The 21931-nt window shown below is 48.5% G+C and overlaps 1 protein-coding gene across 6 annotated transcripts in view; it reads right to left on the bottom strand.

Annotated features, from left to right (window-relative positions):
* ADAMTS9 (ADAM metallopeptidase with thrombospondin type 1 motif 9) overlaps nucleotides 1-21931 on the bottom strand; it is a 163799-nt gene that overhangs the window by 17510 nt on the left and 124358 nt on the right. For all 6 annotated transcript variants that reach the window (XM_053219112.1, XM_027039170.2, XM_027039172.2 and 3 more), the window contains 7 exons: nucleotides 11112-11285; nucleotides 7026-7220; nucleotides 5833-5965; nucleotides 5195-5289; nucleotides 4985-5079; nucleotides 4759-4892; nucleotides 2900-2991 (listed from right to left, as the gene is read on the bottom strand). In XM_053219112.1, coding sequence (XP_053075087.1) covers nucleotides 2900-2991; nucleotides 4759-4892; nucleotides 4985-5079; nucleotides 5195-5289; nucleotides 5833-5965; nucleotides 7026-7220; nucleotides 11112-11285 — 918 coding nt within the window. The remainder of the gene's footprint in view (nucleotides 1-2899; nucleotides 2992-4758; nucleotides 4893-4984; nucleotides 5080-5194; nucleotides 5290-5832; nucleotides 5966-7025; nucleotides 7221-11111; nucleotides 11286-21931) is intronic.

Below are 21931 nucleotides of genomic sequence, written 5' to 3'. Positions count from 1 at the left end.
CCCTGAGGCACGAAGCCCAGTGTTGCCTGGCCTCCTCAGATACACACCTCTCCCAGCTCTGCTATCTCACCTGCTATTTCCTTATTTCACTCTCCTGCCTGTCCTGAGGCCGTGTTCACACCGTTCATTATGACCAGACCCCACTGCAGCCGAGGATCCCTCTCTTTCTCCCTTTCCCATCCTGCTTCCCATGCGGATGGTCTGTTCCCCCTGCACTGCAGGAGAAGGTAGCGTGATCTGCTTTGACCTCAAGGTTCCTGCAAGGTCCAGGCCCCTGACCTGCCTTCTGGCCCAAGAACTCCCCCTGCTGATCCGGGCGTCCGGTGTCTAAGCACCTTCCATACACACGTCTGGCTAGATCTGCCCTCTCGGAGCGGGTGACAGACCCGATGGAACGGGCGGTCTTCCTCCTCGTTCTCTTTCCACCTTTTCCAGCACAGGGGACCTACGTTTTCAGCTGATAATGACCACCTTAAGTTAAGGGTCCCGTGAGGAGTGAAGAGTTACCGTCCTCTGAGCTCCAGGTGAGACATCTTTGCCCCTACAGCCCTCATCTTCGAGGGGTAGAGGGTGTGAATGTTACAGCTACTACCTCCTGTGGCTGATTTAAGAGGGTAAAAGTAATTCCGGGTTATGCATGCACTAGAGGATCCAGAGGGATTTGAGAAAGATGTGCCTGAGGCTAGGAGAGGTTTTGTTCTTTGTTCAGACAAAGGAGAAGGCTGCAAAGTCCTCTCTGCAAGTGGGGTCAGGCAGACCCGTCTGCCATCGTGGATTTGCACTCAGACACATTTGGGATCAAATCCTGCCTCTACTGAGCACCAGCTGTGTGGGTTTGGGCAACCCCTCCCCCATGTCTCTGTGACTCCATTTTCTCATCTGAAAAGGGGGGACATTCTCGCTGGTGGCTGCTGTGGGGTGACATGCCACATCGACCTAGGAATGCTGAGCCAAGTCTAAACTCTAGTAAACACTCAGGAAATGCTACCAATACCAGCATCAGTAACAGTAACGCCGCATCCCCTGTGGTCAGAAGAGGAAAACACATCCTGGCTACATTTCCCGTTGAGGGCCCTTGGGGGACCTGCTCTTACTGCTAAGTAAGTCGCCAAAGCCACAGTGTGAACGAGGAGGAAACAGCACATTCCCTTTGGCTTCTGTGCAATCAGCAGGTCACAGGAGGGGCCGACTGCTCCAAAGCTCCTCGCACAAGGGTGCTTCTGCGGACCTTTTCCTGGAAAACCCGTCTGCAAAACTCAGGGCTTTCATCAGTATACGGAGTTGGTGCTCAATAAATGTCTAAGGGATTGAGTTCTGAAAACCCCTGATATGGCTTGAAGAACAGGCTAGGAAAAAATACAAATTAGCTTCTCACGGGCTTTGGGTTTTCTCATTTAGCAATTGCTTCAGGGTCAGGATTTAGCAAATCAATACGTTCATTTGTCTCTGAATTATTAAAAGAAATGAATGCAGATTACCTTTCATTTACCTAAACTTCCCCAAAGATGCGCAGAGAGAAACAAGAAAATCCTCAGACTTTTGAAAAAGGCAGGACAGGGCTAATCTATTAGCTGTTAAAATGCAACCCACACCAGTGGGGTGTTTGAAGTCATCTGCTGCTCTAAAGAAACAGCACTTCAAAAGTTTTCAATTCCTGGGTAATAGAGGAGAGGCCCCCTTTTACCATTATGTCCTTTGTTTATTTTCTTTCTCCCTGAGAGCTTCCTTTTCACTTCCCTAAAATGTTTAGCATTGCTTTCTGAAGCTGGGAGCTGAGAAAACACTTTGTTAAAAGAAAATTCAGATGTGTTTGTCTTCGGATGGTCTCTGATTGGGCCTAAACCCATCCTGGGGAGATGGTGTATTCCCAATGCAGCTCCCCGTCCTGGTCCCCAGACTTTCGAAGGCCCGGGGCGGGGGGGGGGGGGGGCGGAGTGGGAAACTCCTGGCCCAGAGTTTAGCAACGGCCTCGTGAGGACCCCTTTCGAACCAAAGCCAGAACTGGGGCCAAGTTCTCCTGGCCAGAATCACGGAATTCGTCACGCCTTCTCAGGGCCGCAGCTTCTTGCAAAGATGATGCCGATTTTGCAAAAGTGGCGCCAGGCAGATCCTTACGACAGCGCGTTTCAAAATATCCACACCTCCAGGGCGACAAGGGCGTGTGGCAGTGTGGCTGGGCAATGAGATGGCCGCTGAGCGGCTCTGCTGAACAGCAAATCCAGCAGACGATGATAAACTTGCCCTTCGTCTGGACACTACACGTTTTATACATCTAAGGAGGGATAGCAGTTTTTCTGTCACACAACGTTTACAATTTGTAACGGCTGACCGTGGTGGTGGGTTAGAGCGCGCTCGTCCTGGCTTGCGAGAGCCAATCGTGTGCATTTCTGCCGGACTCCCCATTTGGGGACGTAATGCTGGTGGCTTGAAATCAGTTACGGGGCGTGGGGGCGGGGCGGAGCGAGAGTATTTACACCTGAGAGGCTGGCAAAAATGCTACAAAGCAGGACTTGTGATTTTCTTAAAGAGCCAGTCATGAAGCCTATACCGGCCTGTCACTGACTGTATAACATTCACTCTGTGAACCAGCACGGTTTGTTTAAGCAAAACCCCTGCCCTCTGATGCCTAATCTGCTTCCAGATGTTTACCGTTATAGCAGGTGCATTTTGCTGCATGCAGAGGTTTGCCATGTAGCTCTGAGCGGTTCCTTAGGAAACACTCCTAGGAGTGGCATGGCTAGATGAGTAGCTCGGAGCATCTCTGAGACTTCCTGCAGGGGGCCAAACTGCCCTCCAGAGCAGCTGTTCTAACTGTATTCCCGGCAGCAGAAGCAGCCAGGGGTCCCCTGCCGGCACGGTGGGACGTGGGTCCTCGGTGGGGGGAGCCCTTAGCACATACCTGCGGGCACTTGGCAGCACTGTAGCAGTCCCCGGCTGTGGCAAAAGGGACAGGGTGTCCTTCGCTGGTCCGGGCAAACTGTAAGTCAGTGGCTGCAGGGTTTTGCAGAAAGGGAGAGAAGAGAGAAGTCCGAAAAGGTACAGAAGGGAGGACAGTCACAGGGAGGCGGGAGGGAAGAAGGATAGTGAGAGAAAGAGTAAGAAGGAGAGCGGAGAGAAAAAAAATACCCGAAGTGTCATTAGTGAGCAAACAGATCCAGATGTGCAACAGATCCAGATGTGCACTGCTTTCCCCCTTGGATCTGTGGTTCAAGAGCCTCGCTCCCTGGGTTTTATCTGCACGGTCTCTCCATGGGAGGGAAGCCAAAAGGGGGGTTTAAGATGACTTTGGAATCGATTGTCACATAAATAAATAAATACGTGAATCACGTCCATTAAAGGTAAGCGTCACTGGATGGCTGTGAGTCTCCTGCGTACAGCCTCCCAGCTGTAAGGATGGGAAGAAATCGGCTACAAAAGTATCTCCAGCTACTTAGGAGTTACTTCCTGGAGCTTTAGCTGCCCTCCCATGGCCGATGCACTATGCCTGCCAAAATGTGGCGCAGTTAGAACCCTCATCTTGAAAGTATTAATGGCAGTTTCTCAAGCTTGGGGCTACCTTGGAGTTTAAAAAAAAAAAATCCAATGAAAACAATGCTTGTGTTTTTAACCTCTTCATAGCTCCGGAGAGCAGCTCTACACAGAGCAGGAGGAGTCGAAGCAAGGATCTCGCAAAAGCCATCGCTGGTGGAAGGAGAGGCCGCTTTTACCTCTCCGCCTTGCCTTTCGGGAACAGCAAGAGCCCTTCATTTTTCTACAGTTAACCGAGCTCCAGTGGGAAGGAAGTCTGAGCTCCCTGTCCCGCAAAGAGAGGGGCCCTTGTGGTCACAGCACACCGAAGCCCGGAGTCGCAGCTGGAGTGTTTTTCTAAGCGGAAAAACCGCAGACTCTCTACCTTGAGCCCCCATCAGGCTCGCGGAAGGCGATAAAAAGTGGCTCGGTACAAATCAAGTTTCATCCACCTCGAGGGGAAAGCGACGCAATATTACGGGAGCAACGGTAATGAGGAAAAATTAATTATTCATTATTTCTGTTTTTCCTCTATTCGAGGGAACACGTTTGGATGGTTCAGCTATCTACAACCACGCCTGTGATTAACGTCCCTACGAAAAGGCAGTGTTGGCTGCAGGATGAAATCAGCTCACGCGGAGGCTGGTTACAAGAGGCAAGCCCGTGGTCCACTTCTCTTCCGTAAATCGACAACTGGATAAAATTAGCTGTGTGCCCCTGCATGTGTGTGCACTGTGCAGGGGGGAGGCGGTTGGGGGAATGGAAGATTCCATGAGAATCTCTTTAAGGCATGCAGCTGCTCTGTCTTGTCCCTTCAAAGCTTCTGCTACTACCCTTCCTTTCCCCACGCCGATACCCTGTGCCTGGCCAACTGCTACTTGACCTTAAGATGTGAGGTTCAGTGTCATATTTTGGGGGATGCCGTCCTGACTCCCCCCCCACTGCAGTGGTCCCCTTTTAGTGGCCTTCACCTACTCCACGCGTTTGTTTCTCACAAATCTGATGGGAGCTCCGCCCTGGGCAAGGCACCTTCCAGGGACTGGCTGTACAGCAGTAAAACGGAAAGGAGCCAACCCCGCCTTCACGCAGCTTGGACCCCAGCTGTCGTCGCTGGATGGCAAGGCAACCCATCTTGTTCCTCCGCAGCATCTCAGAGCCTTGCCCCCGGCCAGTGTGCGGAGTGCAGTGCGCTGGCTGAATGGGGAGAGGAATGAGCACGTCCCCTTCTCCGTGACATTCTACCGGACTTACTTATTATCTGCATCGTGGTCAGGTCTATTCTGATTTTCTGGAAGCTGGAAAACCCAGCTGCCGTGTAGTCCTTCCGACACTGGCAGTCATCCCGTCGGCTCCCGTTGTAGGGACATTCGGTTGGGTTGTGCAGCCTGCGTCACAGAGAGAATGTTCTGGTGAGGATGGCAGCTACTTCCGGGGCATCTCCAGCTGTCTGTGCCCTTCCGAGCCCGAACGCTCCTACCTGTGCCCGTATACCTCGGAGAAGTTTTCTGAGTCACCGTGGACCAGGGTTATGAACTCTTTGGGGTGGTCAGACTGCATCCCTGCACAGAATATCTGAAAGAGAGGCCAGAGATTACCTAGGAAGAGCAGCTCAGAGGTGAGACCATGGGACCCAGGGCGACTCATTCTCCAATCATTCTAGAAATAATGACTGATATCCATCGTTCACCTTCAGAAGCTTTCCCGCGATGAGCAGAAAGTATTCACCATCTTCAGTGGCACCTTTCAGTCTCTTTACCTCCTTGCAGTTCTGGGGTAACTCACCTAGAAAACACAAAACGTACAAATGGAGTGTGATGCTCCCGGATCCCCCCGCTGTCTGCCTGGGGAATGAATGATACTGTTCACACTAATACTTTGCAGCTTGAAAAGGCGGGGGGGGCGGGGGGATAATTTCCTTAGAATAAATTCTTTCCCTTTTCAGGGGTAAATGTTTTTTTTTCTTTGAGTTTTATGGAGAGGTAACTGACCTATAGCAGTGTATAGATTTAAGGCGTAGGGCATAGGGGCTTGACTTCTACAGATTGTGAATAGTTACACTAAGTTTAGTTAACATCCATCATTTCCTACAGATAGATGTATAAAAAGGTTTTTTTTTTCCTTTTTGATGAGAACTTTTAGGATCTACTCTCTTCGCGACTTCCAAACGTAGCATACGGCAGTGTTGACTATGGTTTTCATGCTGTGCATTTCATCCCCAGCATGTATTTATCTTATAAATTCTCTATTTCCAATGAGGGTGGGCACACGAACAAGGAAACCCTGGTCTTCGTGCTCCGGAGAAAGGGCTTCAGCTGGCCCACTTACAGTTATAGATATTGTGACAAGTTTTCCTTTCTTCTGGCTTCAGGTCGGCAGGGCATAAGTGGCTGGGCTGGTCCTCGTTGGTTAAACACTGCACAGATCTGTGTGTCACTCCCACACCACAGGACACTGAGCACTGGAAGGCAGACCAGAGTCAGTGATGCAGCCCCGGAACCCGGGAGGCTTGGGGTCTAGTGACGCAGGGCTCACAGCTTCACATCCGAGGAGTCATTTCAGACCCGAGGCTGCTGAAAACAAGTGCTGACGTATGTGCAACACTTACAGTGGAGCAGTCTCTGTGCTAAGCATTATACATCCATGTTCATATATGTGTGTATCTTACCTGTGTATTTATATTTACATGTATAACATATATACTTATATATATGACATATATATACGATATATAATTTTCTCATTTAAGCCTTACAAAAATTTTCTGAGATAGTACTCCCATTATTCTATTTTTACAGAGGAGATTGGGGCCCAAATGTCAAGAACTTGTTCAAGGTCATGGTAGAGCCAGGATTCAAACCCTAACCCCTTTCAACTGATCCTGTACTTTGTCTCATCACTTGGCCACACTGAGAACCTAGTAGGCAGGAGCCAGGGGGTGGTGGCAATACTCCAAGGACAGTCGCAATTTTAAATGTTCGCGCTTATTGTACGCCTAATGCAGTGAAATACTCCCGTTGAAGAGGGACTAGAGTCTGCTGACTTCCTAACTGCGGAAGCAACAACGAACTCTTCTGTAACTCTTACTAGGTGACAGAGTTCTGGGAGCTGGTGTGGAAAAACATCGCGGTAAAAAAAGCGTAACGTGAAGTGTGCTATTATGATCTATGAGCTGTTTACATATTAACTCGTCCCTTCTTCACCACCACCCATTTTGCAGATGAGGAAACAGAGACACAGAAGTGCTGCACCTCTCATTCAACTGGCAAGTAGGAGGGCCAGGATTCACAGGGCGGGCGTCTGGCTTCGGAGCCTGTGCTCTAAGCTCTGGGTTTGGCCACCCTGCCGAACGAGAAGAGAACCTTCTCTTCCCATCAGCCCACCTCGAGGTGCTAACGCCAGTGTCTTCCCAGCATCCCTCCCGGAAGGAGGATCCCTTGGGACGGCCGAGGCAGGACATGTCTAAGATGAAGTCTGGGATCCCAAAGCTTTCCCATTTGATCACTGAACAGTCTACTTACGCTGCCCCAGTTGCCGACTCTCCAGCTGGCCGACACAGGGCACTCCCTCAGGTAGCACGGATGGACGCTGGGGGGCTGAGTGCCCGGGCAGTTGACGGCCGTTTGGTAGCTGTACTCATAATTCTCCTTCCCGGTGTAAATCTCGCTACAGGAGACGAGCCTTTGTCTGTAGCCCTTTCCACAGGTCACTGAGCACTGGGAAAACAGGGGGTGGGAGGAGAGGCTGGAGCAGCGCCTGGGGGCAGCCCACAATAGGCCCCTGACCCCCACATCCAACGTTGACCCCGGACGACGCTGCAGAGAGCTCTCACTTTATTAGCTTGTTTGTGCATTGCAAGAGGCAGGCCCCGAGCGCACCGCGGACAGACAACCCTAAAAGTCGCCTTCGGGGATCTAGTGTGGCCCCCGCTGCGGGACGGGGCGCCCTGAGCCCTTGCTTTGGATTTCAAGGGGAGGAGGGGAGGAGGGGAGGAGGCTCCAGCTGTCCCTGGTTCCATTTAGACGCTCCCCATAGCCCCACTGCACATGCTTCTCCAAACCGGAGATGTGGCCACGGGGGACGGGAGGAGGGCGTGTCACAGCTCACCTGAGTTACAGGTGAAACCCAAGCACTTAGCCAAAAGGGGACTTGGGCACAGTCTTCCTTTCCTGCTCCGTTCGTTTTCCTTTCCCGTCTGCCCCTCACTCAATCTCCTTCTCTCTTTGCTCTCCCTGCCCATACGTCTGGACCGATAATGTCACCCTTCTGCTCTCCTATCTCTTTGCCTATCTAACCAGATAAGGCAGTCACTTTACCTGTTGACCATCATTACACGGCATTTACAAATATGCAAACAACACGCCAAAGGAGAGAGAGAGGACGTCTTACTAGTGTCCAAGATCCTTCCTGTGATGAGACACCTAATTGGCTATTGACGCCATGTTCAAGTAGGTTCAACCTCCCATGCTAAGCACTTGATACAATATATTTAGAAAATAAAAGTGCATTGTAGTGAATTTAGTTTTGATGGTGTTTTTTAGACAATGTGGTCAGATAACCGGCCATCCCCTGGGAAGGTGTCACATAAAATTAAGTGAGAGGATCAGGATTCTCTAGACCAAAGGTTGCCGGAGGCGTCCTGGATGAACCCCCGACACAGTCCGCAGCAAGTGGTGTGGTCTGCTTTTTCCAGGGGGCGCATCCATGAGGTCTCACTAGCTATTAAAAGCCACAGTGTCATTCTTCCCTAACATCTCCTGAGCTGGCGCTTTCGGCCACGTGGCTTTCGTCTCCTATAACTACCTGTTCCAGGGAGAAGATACCTCTTGAAGAGGTCCTGGAGGCAGGAGGGTGACAGGCCCAGCCAGAGGCACACGGAGCATCCCTGGTCCTTCCTTTTCAGATGGCTCGAGACCTGGAAATGTTGTGCATGTTTCTTCCTTCTTCGCCACTGTTCAAATGCTTGAAGAGCCAGCAGAGGCCAGGCCCGGGGAGGGCGAGGCTGGCCTGGGGTGTTTCGTGTGTGGGCAGATCGCCAGCCAATGCTGGGTCTGTCTAGGCTAGGAGGGAGGAGGGGGACTGGCAGGGAGGAGGGAGGCAGGGAAGCTCTTACTCTTGACTCTCCATGCCCTGGGGGGTCATGTGCTTGCTTCATTATGAGCATATATTACTTTTCTAATGTGAAAATCACAGTAAAGCAGGATGAAATGGTAAGAATGTGCGCTCCTTGCATTAATGATGCACTTCAGGCCTTAGCCGAGAAATGCATGATGAGCCAGGGGTGATGGGGTGCTCTTTTCCCATCTGGCCCAGGCCTGCTCAAATTCAAGGAGAGCTCAGAGAAAAGCACTCAACTCTCCAGGGGACAGAGGTCCTAGAGAGAAGGCATGGCTTGCTGTGGCTCTTGAACTTTTCCAGAAGCTTTTCTAGAGGGATTTCTGGTCCAGTGGGCCTTGCATCCATGTGAGGTCCTATCTCCAACCCTTCCCCACTTTGCTATAAGTTTCCAGAATTTTAATCCATGATACACTTGAGAATTTGCAGAAATACTGAAGACTTTTTTTTTTTTTTTTTTTTTTTTGGAGAAGATTTGGATCTTCTCCAAGTCTCATCTGTTGGGGGTTAAGATTAAGGTTAAAATAAAGCTATAGGAGTCACATGACTCAGTCTTAGATCGCAACTCTTTTAGCATAATAATAACAACACACAAAAGACTGGCTAAGATGAAAAGTGAAGAGGCCAATGTTTGCAGTGTGATAAGTGTAGACACTCCAGAGAGATGAACGACCAAGAAGTAAGCCAGAAACTAATAAGAGGAGGCCTCCAGGAGGCAGAGAGGAAAGCCCAGAGAGCTCAGAGGCCTGAGGAGCAAGAGAGGCTTTTCCCTGCCTGGTGGGGAACCAGGCAGTTACGGACCTGAGAACCAGAAGTTATGGACCACGCCTGACGAGGACCGGGGAGAAGTGAGTTGAAGAGAAGAGAGGAACCCTCCCCAGACGCCCTCCCCCAGACCCTCCTTGGAATCTGGATGGGTTGGAACCTATGCCTCAAACCCAAAGTCAAGGACTATTTTGAGCAAGCATCTGGACTCCCAGGTTCCTGGCTAGCCAATGGTAAATGTACTTCCTAATGATTTGGACCACGTCTCCCTTCCACTCTTTAAGAGTCGGAGAACATGCAGAGTCGGGGTAAAGGAGGGTTTCTCAACTTCAGCACCATGGCTATCTGGGCCAGATAGCTCTCTGTTGTGTGTGTGGGGGGGGAGGAGGGGTGGCTGGGTGGGGGAGGGCTGTCCCACATACTCTAGGAGATTTAGCAGCATCCCTGACCTCTACCCACTAGATGCCGGTAGCATCCCACTTCCTCCACTTGTGACAACCAAAAATGTCTCCAGACATTGCCAGATGTCCGCTGGGTGAGGAAGGGGAGGCAAAAATCAATGGAGCAAAGAGAAGAAGGATGGGGAGACATAGTTAGAAAGGACTCTAGGCCAGCTACAGTGAAGGAAGCATTCACCACCCAACACACATATCATCTGCATGCAAATATTCCTCCTATTGAAAATGTGAGACCGCTGCCCTGTGAAACTTTGCTATGAGCCCAGGTAATTCCGAAACCTCCAACTCCTTTTGGGCAAATGACAACTGGTTTGGATGTTAGAGGTCTTTCAGTCTTTGAAAATATTATGAGGCAGAGAAGGAAGTAAACCATAAGAGACTCTTAAATACAGAGAACAAACTGAGGAGCTGCTGGAGGGGAGGTGGGTGGGGGATGGGCTAGGCGGGGGACGGGCATTAGGGAGGCCACTTGTTGGGATGAGCCCTGGGGGTCATATGTAAGGGATGAATCACAAATTCTACTCCTGAAATCAAGGCTACACTGTACATCAATTAACTCGAATTTAAATAAATAAATTTAAGAAGTGTTACGAGGTTTGAAAACAATGTGATCGTGTTTGGTCTATTAATAATAAAAAGTTTCTAGATTAGGCATTGTGGGCAAAAGAAGAGAAGAAAAAAATTGATTCCTTGAATACTTTGGAAAATCATTTGGTTCCCGTATCTGGCCCACGGAAGCGTTTGCTTCGCTCCACATAACGTTTTCAAATAAAAATTGGAGTCCACGTTTTAAAGTTAGGAGACCCCACATAAAAGTTCAGATTTTTGTCCTCCTTGAAAACTCAGGTCTGGTACCACCGGACCCACATTTCTGCATGGCCTCTGCTGGACAGGGAGGGAGCCTGCTCCCATCACACGGGACGTGCTCGTTTGTCACAGTCTCTGCCATTCCCTGTTGTCTCCCCGACGCGAAGGGCATCTTCTGATGTTAACTCTCTTCAGACACCAACAGGCATCACATGAACTAGCAGGCCCTGTGATAATTCCTCCTTTATCATACCAACAGGACATCAAGGGGAATCACAGGACTGAGGGGAACCGAGAGATCATCTCAGGCATCCTCCTACCTTGCACACGGGGGGAGGGGTCTAGCCCCAGCAGGTGGAACTGGCAGGTGGGTCCAGTCTTCCCCGCTCCTACCCGGAGGTCACTCTGTTGCCTTCAGGCCGTCGCTGTCCTGAAGGCGGTTACAGAATCCCTGGGACGTACCTCTGACCATTCTCCTGTGATCCAGACATACTCGCAGGGCTGCAAACTACAGCTCTCCCGGTCCGCAGGCCGCTTGCTCGTGTCGCAGCGTAGGCCGTGAACCTCAGTGCCTTTGTCCACATCCAAACACACCACCTTGCGGTACCTGGAGCCCTCGCCACACGTCTTGGTGCACTGTTCGTGACAGACAGAACAGGTGTTGATAAGGAAAGCTAATAAATGGCTTATTATATGCTGTTTTTGTGGTGACTTATTTTCCTGTCTTGTCTACCTTTAGGAATGTGAGGCCTCTGAGGGGAGGCATGATAAGAGGACTCATTGTCTTATCCCACTTATTCCCAACACTGTTTCTGGCACAGCGATAAGTGTTTGATAAGTGGCTATTGGAGGGAAGGAATGGAAGCATGAATAGAACGAATGTCAGGTTTGGAAAGGACCTTACGGCTTGACGGCTTTACTCACGCAAACATGGACTCTCTTTAAAACTTACAGCTAAATGATTATCGAACGGTGTCTAAATACCTGGAGAGTCAGGGAAGTTGTTACGTGTCCAGGTGGCCCATTTTATCTTACGACTACACACACCAATTTGCAGACCGCAGCCTCGTGTCCTAGTTGTCGACTCCAGGGGAGCATGAAGGACAAATTTCATTTCTCCCAAATCGTCCCCCTTCCGGGACTTGAGAGGCTTTGCTTTACTGTGACACCTTCCCCACCACCACCACCCCCCCCGCCCCCAACTGACTGCGTTTTCTCCTCCAGGATGAAGGGCTCTCATCCCTCATTCACTCGGGAAATATTCACCAAGTTCCTAGCATCAGGGCCTGTGATGGGTCCTGGGTCAATAAGAACGGACATGCGCCGCACAGCCCTCAGAGAGGAGCTTATATTTTAGCAGCAAAGACAGACGTTGAGGACGGAGACAGCTAAGACTTAAAGGTTACTGCAATCTCCATTTTTCAGATGGAGAAACTGGGACGTAGCCGAAATGCCTTGTCCCAGATCAAACAACTCTTTGTGAGGTAGATGGGACACATCTTTTTATTCCCCATCCACCAAGCGAGGAAAACAGGGCAAGCAGTACGTGCTCTTCCAGGACCCTCTCTATGCTGTCCGCAAGCTGCCTATCTTTTTCGCTTTAACCAACAGCACACCCACCTTTGAAGTGTAACCTGGTTATCTGTGTGCTAAAGGTTTCCCAAAGCCCGTCCTATCTAAAGCATCTATTGTGTCCCAGCATTTCAAGACTGTAAACCACCTTGGAGATCCACGGTGAGCTAATCTGGGGACTCGTGTTGCCTTCACACCAGGGATTACGCGTCCTATAGCCCCTGGGCCTTAGCTAACTCATTAACAACAACCGAGAGTTGTGGTAGCATGGTATCTTTTAAACTTTCTCTTCTCAAAAGTCTATTTAGGGGGCACCGGGGTGGCTCCGTCGGTTAAGCACCCAACTTCGGCTCAGGTCATTGCCTCGTGGTTCGTGGGTTCAAGCCCCGCGTCGGGCTCTGTGCTGACAGCTCCGAGCCTGGAGCTGCTTCCGATTATGTGTCTCCCTCTCTCTCTGCCCCTCCCCCACTTGCTCTCTTGCACTCTCTCTCTCTCTCTCTCTCTCTTTCAAAAATAAATATAAAAAAATTTTTTTAAGTCTATTTAGGGAGACCCATGGACCCCCACCTATCTTTTTCTCCTCTCACACCTCTTTCCCTTTGATCACCTGCCTTGTCCCACAGGCATTTCAGTTTGGACTCCAGTCTGACTCTGAAAAGTCTTTGCAGATATGTCTTGTGCCTTGCTTTTTTGGCAGTAAAATACACCTAACCTAACCTAACATTGATCATTTCAATCATTTTAAAGTGTACAATTCAGTGGCATTTAATCATCTGCAACGTCGTAAGATCGTCATCCCTGTGTGCTTCCAGAACATTTTCATCACCCGAAAAGGAAACGCTGTACCCATGAAACAGTCAGTCACTCCTTGCTTCCCCAACCACCCGCCCACCCCCCCTCCCCCACCCCCAGCCCGTGCAACCACCAAGCTGCTCTCTGTCTATACGAGTTTGCCTGTTCTGGCTGTTTCATATGAATGGCATCATACAATACGCAGTCTTTTGTGACTGGCTTCTTCACTCAGCCTGCTGCTTTCAAGGTCAATCCGTGTTGTAGCATGTATCTGTACTTTCTTCCTTTCTGTGGCTGAATAACCATCTGTTGTGTGGCTATACCACATTGTGGTCATTCAAATGACAACGGACATTGGGTTGTTTCCACCTCGTGGCCATTATGAATGGTGCTATGAACACTCACGTCCAAGTTTGAACATGTGATTTCAATTCTTCGGGGTGTACCCCAGGAGTGGAAATGCTGGGTCATCTGGGATACCCCGTGCCTTTTGTGAGCCACTTTGTTCTTTTAGGAAGTAAAAGGGATATGCGATGTGTCCTGCTAGCCCCTTATCATTTGCAAACTTAACTCATAGCTTCTGCTGCTTGGAAGCGAACCTCCACGTCTAGAATGTGGAGTCATTTGAATTTTTCTAGGGCACAAATATGAATTGAAAGCTCTCTGAGGTGATGAGTGCAGATGAGCAAATCACTTCAAAGGGTCTGGGAGGCTGGCTGAGCCCGGTTCCCTAGGTCAACCCTAGCTTGGGGTTTTCTGTTCCTCTGGAGTGTCCTGGGTACTAGTGTGAAGTAATAACACTTTTGTTTATTCACACACGCGCACACACACACACACATACAAAATCCCAAATGAGTTACAGAGCCACTGAATGTTCAAAAGCAAAACAAAGCCATGGTTAATCGGTGATGTGTATACAAATGCAGCAGAAACACTTAACTGCCTGAAGAAAAAGTAATTCCTTAGAAAATCAGGACTTAGGTGACTCAGATCCTGATTACTAAGCGGCCCAAACTGGACTAAACCTTCCAGGGTCTTCTTCATTAATCCCTCGGGCTCTAATCTGTGTCAATAAGTAACAGTTTCAATAGAAATGCAAGGACTTCTAGACACATATTTGCTTTTTAAGGGCTTCTGCCTTGGTGTCCAGGAAAGGTTAACTACCATGAAAACTCTTTGGCCGACGGTGGAGAAGGGAGTTAGTTGGGAGACCTTCTGAACATTGCTTTTCGAAAAATTAAGCTAGGTAAATAAGTGACTCGTCCAGGGCGTTGGAATTAGTCAACAGCAGCTCTGAAAGTCACCAGGCAAGGCTCTTCTCCTGGGGTCCTAACTAGAGCACGGGGGCTGGGGGCACAGAAAGCACACCCACCCAAGCTCCTGAATTTCATCAGCTTTTGGGAATATCACTGCCCACCAAACCCAGGATTAAGGACTCTTTCTATGTTCTATGTTCTATGTTCTAAAACAGCCAGAAAGTTCAACTAGCCTCATTTTCACTTCCAAAAGGTTTTCTCGACTCGCGTTACAGCTCTGAGAAATAACTAGAATTCATCAAGCCACGGGTCACAGGGCTGCACTAAACTGGGTAGCTTGCTCATCGCCCCGCAGGCTACATATGCCTTTAAATGTGCTGAGATTAACAGGACGAGAATAGCTGTCGACACTTGAGAGTGAGGAAGAGCTACCGGAAACTTCTAAGGTACTATTTTGTTTAACCAGGTAGGCTGGCCATAGGGTGATGGTCTAAAGAGGGTCCTTTAACACAGGGAGTAGAAACTGCCTTTCCTTAAACATGGTAATGAAGTTGCTTTACACTTCTTCATGAGATGCCCTAACCATGGGTAGGAAAAAAAAAAAATCATCTCATATTTTTCTATGCTCTACCTTTTAAGGCTGTCGATTTTGTTCATGGACAAAGTCATTTGTAGTGTCGTTTCCAATGCAAGACTACCATTGTCAGAGAGCGTGTGGACAGACGGGTGACAGGACAAGTGGGGACCTTGATGGCACAGTGTTTTGTGTATACTCTGCAGAGTTTTATGTGATAAGGAACAGTGATTACGAATCAATTTCTAACGCTGCTTTAAATTAAAAAAGAAAAAAAGCAGCCTTCAAATTACTAATGGGTTCTTTCTCAAAGCTCATTTTAAAGTCAGGTGTGTGGAGTTGGGACATTCTTGCCCCCAAACAGTATATTTATAAGGGAAAAAGGCAGAAATAGGACTATGGAGATATTTGATAACTTCCAAGTTATTCACTCATTCAACCCATATTTGCAGGGGGACCGAGTTCTGTGCTGGGCCCTGGGATACAGCCCTGACATCTTCCTACTCATGTTCTCTCTCTGTTATGATACCCAGGTGGCTGCTACTCCCAGCTTGCTGTCCATAAGCCAGGACAGCCGGCTACCTGGTGACCATCGGCATTCAACACTTAGGGCTGCCTCGTATGGCCAGAGGAGCAGGTGCAGGTTTCGTAACAGAGCAGGATGGCGAAAAGAAGCCACCAAAGGTGTCCCACAACTGTGACAGCAAGAGAGGAGTAAGGGCGAGGGTCTAGAATTCCCATGGTGCCGAAAGGGGTGCCCAAGCAGTGGATGAAGAGATGGGTTAGCCAGGCAAGGAGGAGAAGGGGACATTCTCAGGACAGGGCTCAGCGTGCATGGAGGCTGGAGGCGAATGTCGTGGGGAAGCCGGGCTGGGGACCGACCACCACAGTTTGGGGCTGAGACTCGGTTCGAACCGAGGTGGGAATTTCCGAAGGTGGGCAGGGGCCAGGTCACGAAGGCGCTTGCTAGCCTCCTACACTGCTTGGGGGAGAACCCAAACCCTGGCCTACGAATCCTAATCTGGGCGCTCCCGCAGGTCCAGTCTTGTTTCAGCCTTCTGGTCCTTCACTTGCTCTGCTCCCGCCATGCTGCACTTTTGTCTGGGCTGGACCCTGTCCTCTTCCTTCCACCTGGAATCATCCTCCCCTGCCCTTCACCTCCGACCACCCTAAAGCAGGTAGGACTGGCCTGCCATTCTTTGTCTGTATCTCAGTGCCTTGCTTCTTTCCGTCACAGCACGGTTCACACTCGGCAACTTCACAGAACATGTTTGTTTGCTCGCTCTCCGTCTCTCCCACTGGTCAGTCAATCCCCCACAGCGATGTCGCTGTCCCTACTGCGTCCCCGATGCCCAGACCCCAGCGTTTGGTAGGTGCCGGGTAAAGATTTCTTGAGCAAAGTAACGAGGGAAGGAATCATATAGAGTTAATATCTGGCCCTTGTCCACACACCCTATTGCAAACTTCGTAAAATCTTTGCAACAGGTTGACCAGAGGCCTGCCGTTTTCTAACTTTTCTGGGCTAAGGGGGTAAACTTGGGAATCATTCTGCAGTTGTTCTCAATAAAAGCCCTTGGAATCCTAATATGTATGACAGCACACGGTCCAAGTCTCTGCACTGGGCCAAAGAGCCACGGGGTGGGAAGCTCTGCGAAGGCCAGACATGTCACAGCATAGCGTGTCCGTGGCAGTGTGGCAAGAAAATAAACTATCTGTTCTTACAGGAAAAACACAGTCTGCTTGACTGTTTTAAATGACATTTTAGAATGTCATGATTCTGAGGACTTAGGAAGGTATTGATATATAAATGTCTTCCCTCCCGCCTCTCTCCCTCCTCCTCCCTCCCTCCTCCTTGCCTTCCTTCCTCCCTCCTTCCTTTCTTTCCTTCCTTCCAACTTTTTTTTGGTCCCGCTGTCCATGTTTATTCAACAAGTGTGTTCAGTGCTCTGGGTACTATGCTAAATGCTGAGGAAAACTCTGGCGAACAAACTCTCTGACCTCAAATGGGTGATACTGTAGACAAGGAAATCAGGCAACAACAATTCAGAGTGCTAACTGCTAGAACAGAGTATTTTCGGGGTGCCAGGAGAGCTGAGAGGAGGGTAGTCTCACGCAGTTATTGGTGGGGAGGTGTGATCAGTGAGGGCTTCTGAGAAGTAGCCTGAAGAGTGGGCAGAGGTGACAGAGGTGAGGGAAGGAGCAGGGCAGCCTCCTTGTGACGCAGAGGCACTAGGGATGAAGAGAATACTCCAGGTAGAGGTGAACAAAAGAATACTGGCAAGTCCTGGAAAATTTGTTCCTTAATGCTAAGAGATGCATAACCCACACCCAATTCAAACTCGATTGAGACCTCTGCAGCTATAAGGAAATTCATATGTCAGATTATAATACTAGTAAGTAGAATCATTAGGATGCTGTTAAGTAACATCATCGTGATAATTTTCAAAACAATGAAAAAGTCATCCCCCCCCCCCACCCGCCCTCCACAGCCTCATGGGCATTATAATTCTAAAATGAGTAAAACTGAGCTTGGAAAGGTCCAATACCTGGCCCCAAGTTGGCAGGTGATATTAAAAACCTGGAGTCGTGTCTGGATACAGCATTTGTCTCTTCTCTAATTGTCTCGCCTTATATCTATTATTATTATTATTTTTTTAACGTTTATTTATTTTTGAGACAGGGAGAGACAGCATGAACGGGGGAGGGTCAGAGAGAGAGGGAGACACAGAATCTGAAACAGGCTCCAGGCTCTGAGCTGTCAGCACAGAGCCCGACACGGGGCCCGAACTCACGGACCGCGAGATCATGACCCGAGCTGAAGTCGGATGCTTAACCGACTGAGCCACCCAGGCGCCCCATCGCCTTATATCTGAAAGTCCAGGCTCTACTCTTATGGTATCCTGAAGGCACACGGGTGCTTCTTCCCTGCTGTGTAGGTACCAGGCCTCCCAACAAAGGAGGCCCAGTGAGACGCTCCATCACCATCAAGACTGACCCCACTGGCTTAGGGGCGGACTGCCAATCCAGTGGACCAAGCATTCCATGTTCTGAAGGAGGTGGGGGGGGGGTGCTCACCCAATAAAGGGAATTGGACTTTATGCCAACTCTGGCTTCCATGAGAGGCCAGACAAGCCATTAAGAAGGAAATAAAATAATTTGCCTCAGATGCATGCTGGCACGGGAGGGAGGAGAATATAAAGATTCAGAGCGCGTGTTCCAGAAGTCAGGCTTCCAAGCTTCCCAGCCTTATTACTTACTAAATGCATGAACTTGGATGAATTAATCTATCTGAGCCTCAAGTTTCCTCATCTTTAAGTGAGGATAAAAACTTAATTACTTCGTTAGAGAGTTATAGAAAGGTTAAGTGAGGTCTTCCATAAAAAACACTCAATATAGTGCTTGGTCCCTAGCTTAATAAACAAAAAGATGTATTATTTTTATCATCAGTATCGACCACTGAACTGTGTAAGTCTGGGGGATGCCCCTCGTATTGTAACCTATGGGAATGGTACCCACAGAGTTGTGCAGTGTGCAACCTGTATGACTGAGAAAAGCGTACCCGATGATCCTGCTGTTGTGGTTATGCAGAACCTGTGCTCCTCAAGGTGGACACCTGGATTATTTGTCAAAACGAGGGGGCTGCCGTTCCCTATGTGCCTAGCATGACACACATCTTGCCCCCAAACAAGTGGGCTTTGACAATCCACAAGGGGGAGGCAAAAGGGAAAAATGCACACTCAGCAGGCAAACAAGAGCTCCGAGGTGGGTGCCAAGGACGGCTCTGAGGTGGGTGCCAAGGGTCTCGGCTGTGAGGCTGGACCTTGGCATCCTCACTGACATTAGGTCGAGGTGTCACTCGTGGATGGGAACCACGTCAAAGCAGGTCTGAGGGAAGATGGTGGAAGAGGGAGTAGGTGGGAAGGGAAGTAGGCATGAGAGAGGGGTGAGGGCCGTGACTGAGGGGAGTCTGAAGGGTGCTGTGCTGTCCGATCTGCTGTTTAACAAGGATAACTTTGATCATGAAACTAGGGACAATGAATGATTACAGCAGAACTTTCCTAGGCACGCACAAGGACTGCAGGCACGCAATCAGGAAGGGAGATCTGGCCTATTAAGGTGGTTGCCCAGTTGCTATGAACACTCACTCTAAGTGTTGTGGCCGTGAGGACATTCTAAGAGGGCCACCAGCATGCTGTGCGTAGGAGGAACAAAGGCTTTGGACGGGTCTTCTCTCTCCTCCAGCTGCCCCAAGCCTCGCTCTGCCAATTCAGTGTCACGTGAGGGCACCCCCCTAGGCCTCTATCCTCTCTTACCACCCAGGTCCACCTTTCTCAAACTTTCCGCTTTGGGTTCAGACGGGTGAGAAAGCACGGTTGCAGGTGGGTAACTGTAAGAATCTGCTTTTCCCACTGCTTAAAGATTCTGTTCTCTTTGTGAGAATGGTTAATCTCTAACTTTTATATACGGCCACAGGTCAGGCTAGCTCCTTAGGTGTTCTGTTCTTACGTGGAGCTTGACAGCAATATTTAAAGCAGGATGTTAAAAGATCCGTCTGCAGAGCGCAGGCAAAGATGTACATTTCTAAGTATATTTTGTACGATCAGAGGCAGGACTTCCTCAGTGCATATTTGGCGAGGTTTCTATTCTTTGGAATTCAGAAGGAATTGTAAATGGAGCTTGCATTTCCCTGATTGGCTGGAGCATTTCTGAAAGTTGGCTAAAGCGTGAGCAGTCAGCTTAGATTCATTTCAGCACACTCTCTTACTTTCTGTTCCTTGGAACAGTTACACAGGGTTGAGTCTGGCGCGAGATGAAGAGGGAGAAGGAGAAAGCAGGCAGGGGTAGGTCTGAAACAAGACCAAAAGAGAATCAAGAGGTAACACTGAGGGGGCGAGAGGTCAGGAAGCCCTTTCTTCCTTCCATATCTGATAGTGTCAACCCCCAAACCACTCTATTATCTCTCATTTTCTCACAACAACTCTGTGTAGTTGTTATTATCCCCATTCTACAGGTGGCAAACCCAAGAATCAGAGAAATCAAGCATCCTTGTTCGAAGTCACATGGCTGAACAGTAGTAGTGTTGAGATATGAACTGGACTGCAGAATTCCGTAGTCTCTGGGGATCCCAATAACCTGTGTGGCTCCAGTGCAATTAACTTGAAATTTAACTGCCTTAGCCATTCCTCCCCACCATCCTCTGGTGAAAGAAAAAAAAAATACGGAAGGAAAACAAGCAAAAAAACCTGAGTAGACAGAGAGAATGAGAGTCCTAAAGAAAAGGCACGATGGCAGACAATGGAAGCAGTCCATCAGGAGGGTGAGGGAGAGGGAAGGACCGGGAGGAAGGCTGATCTCCACATGGGTTAAACGTGCAGCTGTAAGAAAACAGTCCCATTCAAGACTGCATCAAAAAAAAAAACAAAAAAAAAACACCACTCAGGGAGAAATTAAACCATGGAGGTGTAAGACCTGTACATTGAAAGCTATAAGACACTGATAAAAGAAATAAAAAATGACACAAATAAGTGAAAAGATCTTCTGTGCTCACCAGCTGGAAGCATTAGTACTCTGAAAATGTCCACACTATCCAAAGCAATCTAGAGATTGTAAGGCAATACTTATCAAAATTCCAAAAGGTGGAAGAAACAATCCTAAAATGTGTATGGACCCAAAAAAGACCCTGAGAAACTAAAGCCATCTTGAGAAAGGAGAACACAGCTCAAGCATCACCCTCTTTGATTTCAAACTATATTACAAAATTACAATAATTAAAGCAACATGGTGCTGGCATTAAAAGAAACACACAGATCAATGAAACAGAACAGAGGGCCCAGAAGTAAAGTCACACATATACGGTCAATTAATTTATGACAAAGGAGCCAAGAGTATGCAATGGAGAAAAGACCATCTCTTCAACAAATGGTGTTGGGGAAACTGGACAGACACGTGCAAAACAATGAAACTGAACTCCTATCTTACAGCAGACCCAAAAGTTAGGGCAAAATGGATTAAAGACTTGACCCTGAAAGCCCTAAACACATAAAATTCCTGGAAGAAGACATAGGGGGTAAGATCCCTGACACTGGTCATGGCCATACTTGTTTTGAACATGACACCAAAAGCAAAGACGTCAAAAGCAAAAACAAACAGGTGGGACTGCATCAAACGAAAAATGGGCAAAGGACCCGAACAGACATTTCTCAAAAGAAAACGTGCAGATGGCCAACAGATAGATGAAAAGGTGCTCAACATCGCTAATCATTGGGGAAATGCAAATCAAAACCACAAGGAGGTATCGCCTCACAATGGCTATTAGCAAAAAGACAAAACATAGCAGGTGTTGGTGAGGATCTGGAGGAGAGGGAACCCCTGGGCGTTGTTGGTGGGAAAGTAGATCAGTGCAGACTCTATGGAAAACAGTATGGAGGTTCCTCAAAAAAGTAAAAGGAGAACTACCCTATGATCCTGGAATTCCACTTCTAGGTATTCATCTGAAGCAAATAAAACCCCTAACTTGAAAACCTATCTGCTCCCCCCAGCAGCATTATTTACAACAGCCAAGGCATGGAAGCAACTGAGGTGTCCATCGATGGGTGAATGAATAAAAAAAAAAATGTGTATACATACAGTATACATACAAAGGAATATAATAGCCATAAAAAGGAAGGAAATCCTGCCATCTGACAATATGGGATGGACCTTGAGAGCATTATGCTGAGTGCTACAAGTCAGAAAGGGAAAGAGACATATCGTACGACCTCAGTTGTATATGGAATCTTACAAAAACCAAACTTCTAGATACAGAGAACAGATGGATGGTGCCAGAGGTGATGGGAAAGGTGTAGGTGAGCGGGGATAAACTTCTGGCTACAAAATAAGTAAGTCCTGGGGATATAATACACAGCATGGTGACTGAAGTTAACAATACTGTATCATATACTTGAAAGCTAAGAGAATAGATCTTGAAAGTTCTCAACACCAGAAAACATTTTGGAACTGTGTGAGCTGACGGATGTTAAGTATAACATAGTTACTGTTAATAACAACTTATAATACATACATACGTCAAATCATCATGTCTTCACCTA

The sequence above is a fragment of the Acinonyx jubatus genome, chromosome A2, assembly GCF_027475565.1.
Source record: "Acinonyx jubatus isolate Ajub_Pintada_27869175 chromosome A2, VMU_Ajub_asm_v1.0, whole genome shotgun sequence".
Lineage (NCBI taxonomy): Eukaryota > Metazoa > Chordata > Mammalia > Carnivora > Felidae > Acinonyx > Acinonyx jubatus.
Note: the sequence above shows the minus strand (reverse complement) of the source record. Positions and strands in the feature narration are given on the sequence as shown.